Source organism: Palaemon carinicauda, chromosome 42, assembly GCF_036898095.1.
Source record: "Palaemon carinicauda isolate YSFRI2023 chromosome 42, ASM3689809v2, whole genome shotgun sequence".
NCBI lineage: Eukaryota > Metazoa > Arthropoda > Malacostraca > Decapoda > Palaemonidae > Palaemon > Palaemon carinicauda.
Genome location: NC_090766.1, coordinates 9,172,446 through 9,176,476, shown reverse-complemented (window position 1 = coordinate 9,176,476; position 4,031 = coordinate 9,172,446). Strand labels below are relative to the sequence as shown.

The 4,031-nt window shown below is 41.8% G+C and overlaps 1 protein-coding gene across 1 annotated transcript in view; it reads left to right on the top strand.

Moving 5' to 3' along the window:
• Positions 1 to 3,733, top strand: part of LOC137632995 (facilitated trehalose transporter Tret1-like) — a 4,206-nt gene extending 473 nt beyond the window's left edge. The window contains exons 2-4 of the mRNA XM_068365162.1: positions 774 to 982; positions 1,393 to 2,208; positions 3,470 to 3,733. Coding sequence (XP_068221263.1) covers positions 774 to 982; positions 1,393 to 2,208; positions 3,470 to 3,670 — 1,226 coding nt within the window. The 3' untranslated portion in view covers positions 3,671 to 3,733. The remainder of the gene's footprint in view (positions 1 to 773; positions 983 to 1,392; positions 2,209 to 3,469) is intronic.
• Positions 3,734 to 4,031: the final 298 nt, after the last annotated feature.

Sequence of the window (4,031 nt, the reverse complement as noted above, 5' to 3'; positions counted from 1 at the left end):
GCCGCAAATGCATTAGAACATGGCCTGGATAGGTAAGCAGATAGTTTTAAGCGGGGTTTAGACGGTCAAACAGTTCGCCGAAACCAGTTATGGAACATGCTTTTCAAACAGTTCGAAGAGGTGGAGTCAGTCACAAATGCATAGGGTTTGTGGACAATGAAGCCCCGCTCACAAAAGTCATTCGAGAACAGACCTCTTTCAAACCGTTCGACGAACGTGTTCGACAACCAAATACCCCATTCACACATTCGAAGATCACTTCAAACACTTGTCGTCGAACCGCATTGGACGAACCATTCGACCATGTAAGCCCGCCTTTACAATACATTCTCTGGCATCTTTTGGAATTTACTTATATAAAAGTTCCTTTCATGAAGAGGGTTTGTACCTTGTTTCAGTTCAGTTCAGAAGATTACCAGGAGGATACCTCCAGATGGGGACATTTAGACTAAATGTCCTAACCCCCTGTAGCTTCTTTCGTGTTAGGCCCCTCTCTTCTTCCTTCTCCCTCTCTATTTATAAAACGAGTGAGTTTTAGCTATGGAAGAAACAGTATATCTGCATCTTAAAGGGTGGAAGGCTATTTTAGGATGGGAAAAAAGAACTAGGAAGAAAGTTTTGAGGTTTGGCAGAGGTATTGCTTTTAGATAATTTTACTTCGATTGCTTCAGAATTTATTCAAATTTTGAAAGATTTTCAAGCGCATTTATCAGAGTAAATGCTGTACCAAAAGAATAATTACTAATGCTCATTAATGCTTTATCTCCAAACAGCCAGCATCATCTCAGTTGGATGTGTGTTAGGAAGTATCTTGGCTGGGAGAGTCATGGACCTCATAGGTCGACGGACGACGGTAATCGTTTTGGCGCCATTTTTGTTAACAGGATGGCTGATAATAGCTCTAGCCCCAAATGCCCCAGTTATCTTACTTGGGAGGATGATTTGCGGCACTGCGACTGCTTTCTTGTACTGTGCATCACCGGTAAGGGCCCTGTGCAGTTAACCCTTCGCTAGGAGTAATGAAGTTACCCTGTAAACTTGACCCTTCTTCGCTAAGAGTAATAAAGTTACCCTGTACAGTTGACCCTTTGCTAAGAGTAATATATTTACCCTGTACAGTTGCCCTTTGTTAAGAGTAATATATTTACCCTGTACAGTTGACCCTTAGCTAAGAGTAATAAAGTTACCCTGTAAAGTTGACCCTTAGCTAAGAGTAATAAAGTTACCCTGTACAGTTGACACTGCTAAGAGTAACATGTTTTACAATGAAACATAGAGTCCAGATTTATTTTCATTTAGCATGTTTCTTATCTTGCTGTATCAAACAAGTGCAAAATTCATGTTCTTAAATGACATTTTATCTCATCAGTTAATATACTTTGTCTCTTACAGGTGTACTGCAGCGAAGTACCTGAAGCACGGCTAAGAGGCAGCCTAGGTCTAATGCCCTCACTCTTCCTAACATTTGGTGTGGTTTTGTCCTACATGGCAGGGGCCTTCTTCTCTTGGCGTATCAGCTGTTACATCTGCTGCATTCCGATAATCTTGATGTTCATTGTGCTATGGTTGGTGCCAGAATCCCCGTACTGGTATCTTCTGAAAGGCAAAACAAGGGAATGCAAGGAATCCCTAAGGTGGCTAAGAGGGCCAAGGTATGACTTCTCTGCAGAGTTAGAAGAAATGGAGGCCAAGATCACTTCTGTTGGCAGGAAAGTAGAGTACCGTGAGCTGTGGAGACCCCGCACCAGGCGACCCTTCTTAATCTCTCTGTTTATGGCCACTTTGCAACAAGTGAGTGGAGGCAATATACTTATTGTGTTCACAGGATTGATCTTCATCTCAGCTGGCATAGAGAACCACCGCATGGCCGTTGTCAGCACTGGCGTCGTACAGATTGTGTTCACAATCGTTTGCTTGATGGCTGTGGACCGAGTTGGTCGTCGTCCGCTGATTATCGCTTCGACTTGTATTATAGGTCTATCAAATACTTTATTGGGATTTTACTACCTGATGAGTAATGTGTATGGAATCCAGTGGCCATCCTGGGTACCTTTGACCACAATTCTTACTGCCATTGCTGGATTTTGCCTGGGATGCAGAGCTATGCCATGGCTCTTATCCAGCGAACTTTTCAACACTACAATCAGATCGACTGCAAATTCGGCTAATATATTCTACAATAGGACACTCAATGTCATTATTTTACAGGTGAGTTATTTGAGTCCTACAGTACTTTGCTTATCACACACTTGAACTTATGAAAAGAATATATCTATATAATTTCAAGGTAGGCAGCAATACTACTACAGGGTATTCCAAAAGTCTCTCCGCGGTAAGTATTTTGAACGATAACCGACTTTTGCAAGGCGTGACAATACTAAGAGAATAATGTCCCTTGAATGCTCACTGTGGAGAGACTTTTTGAACACCCTGTACTTCAAAGTACTAAGGATCATTACAATAGTTATGATTACTTGCGTTAAAGTTTTCTATGTACTGTAGTTGCATTTTTTGCTGATTTATTTCCAGTATTTTCTTGCTATGGAATTTTTGTTTTTCACATGGTGGTATTTCATGTAGGCTGGGATCGGATAAGAAGTTGGGGGGTGGGGGGTTGGAAGAGGTAAGGAGGAAAATGTAGTACAGGTAGAGAGATTGGGCAGACCCAATTGCTCCCTATTTACATAATGGCCCAAGTGCTATTAACCATACTTTTAAAAGTTAATAATTCCATTTTGTGCATGATTTCTTTACAAGTTAATATTCTTGTAGTCCTGTCCCGTATGGATATTTCAAATTATGATTAATGATAATAATATTATTATTATCAATTGCTAAGCATCAACCCTAGTTGGAAAAGCTGGATGCTATAAGCCCAAAGGCCCCAACAGGGAAAATAGCCCAGTGAGGAAAGGAAACAAGGAAAAATAAGATATTTTAAGAATAGTAACATAAAAATAAATATTTCCGATATAAACTATAAATACTTTAACAAAACAAGAGGAAGAGAAATTAGATAGAATAGTGTGCCCGAGTGTACCTCCAAGACTAGAGAACAATGGTTTGATTTTGGAGTGTCCTTTTAGAAGAGCTGCTTACCATAGCTAAAGAGTCTCTTCTACCCTTACCAAGAGGAAAGTAGCCACTGAACAATTACAGTGCAGTAGTTAACCCCTTGAGAGAAGAAGAATTGTTTGGTAATCTCAGTGTTGGCAAGTGTATGAGGACAGAAGGGAATCTGTAAAAAATAGGCCAGACTATTCAGTGTATGGGTAGGCAAAGGGAAAGAACCGTGACTAGAGAGAAGAATCCAATGTAGTACTGTCTGGCCAGTCAAAGGACCCCATAACTCTCTAGCGGTAGTATCTTTGACACTTCAGAAGTTATCTTCGCCTGCGACTGGAAATGTATAATGTTCTCCACATTTGGCCCATTTTCATCAATTAATGATTTTCTTCTGCCTTCCCAGGTATACCCCTTTTACGAGGAGGCATTCGGCGCCCACGCAGTCTTCTTCACCTTCGGATCTCTGAGTCTTTTCTGCAGCTTCATCACCTACTTCATCGTTCCAGAGACCAAAGGGAAGACGCTCGAAGAGATACAAGAATACTTCGAGTCACCGCGGCCTGGATCCAGGAATCAGGGATACGAACGTGTCGAGGGAAACTAGGTTTTATTTTTTAATAAATTTCTGATATACAATGATAATAAGAACTGCAGCCGTTTCTAGTCCACTGGAGGACAAACAACTTCAGCCGTTTCTAGTCACTGGAGGACCAACAACTACAGCCGTTTCTAGTCCACTGGAGGACCAACAACTGCAGCCGTTTCTAGTCCACTGGAGGACCAACAACTTCAGCTGTTTCTTGTCACTGGAGGACCAACAACTACAGCCGTTTCTGGTCCACTGGAGGACCAACAACTACAGCCGTTTCTAGTCCACTGGAGGACCAACAACTGCAGCCGTTTCTAGTCCACTGGAGGACCAACAACTACAGCCACTACTAGTCCACTAGAGGACCAACAACTAC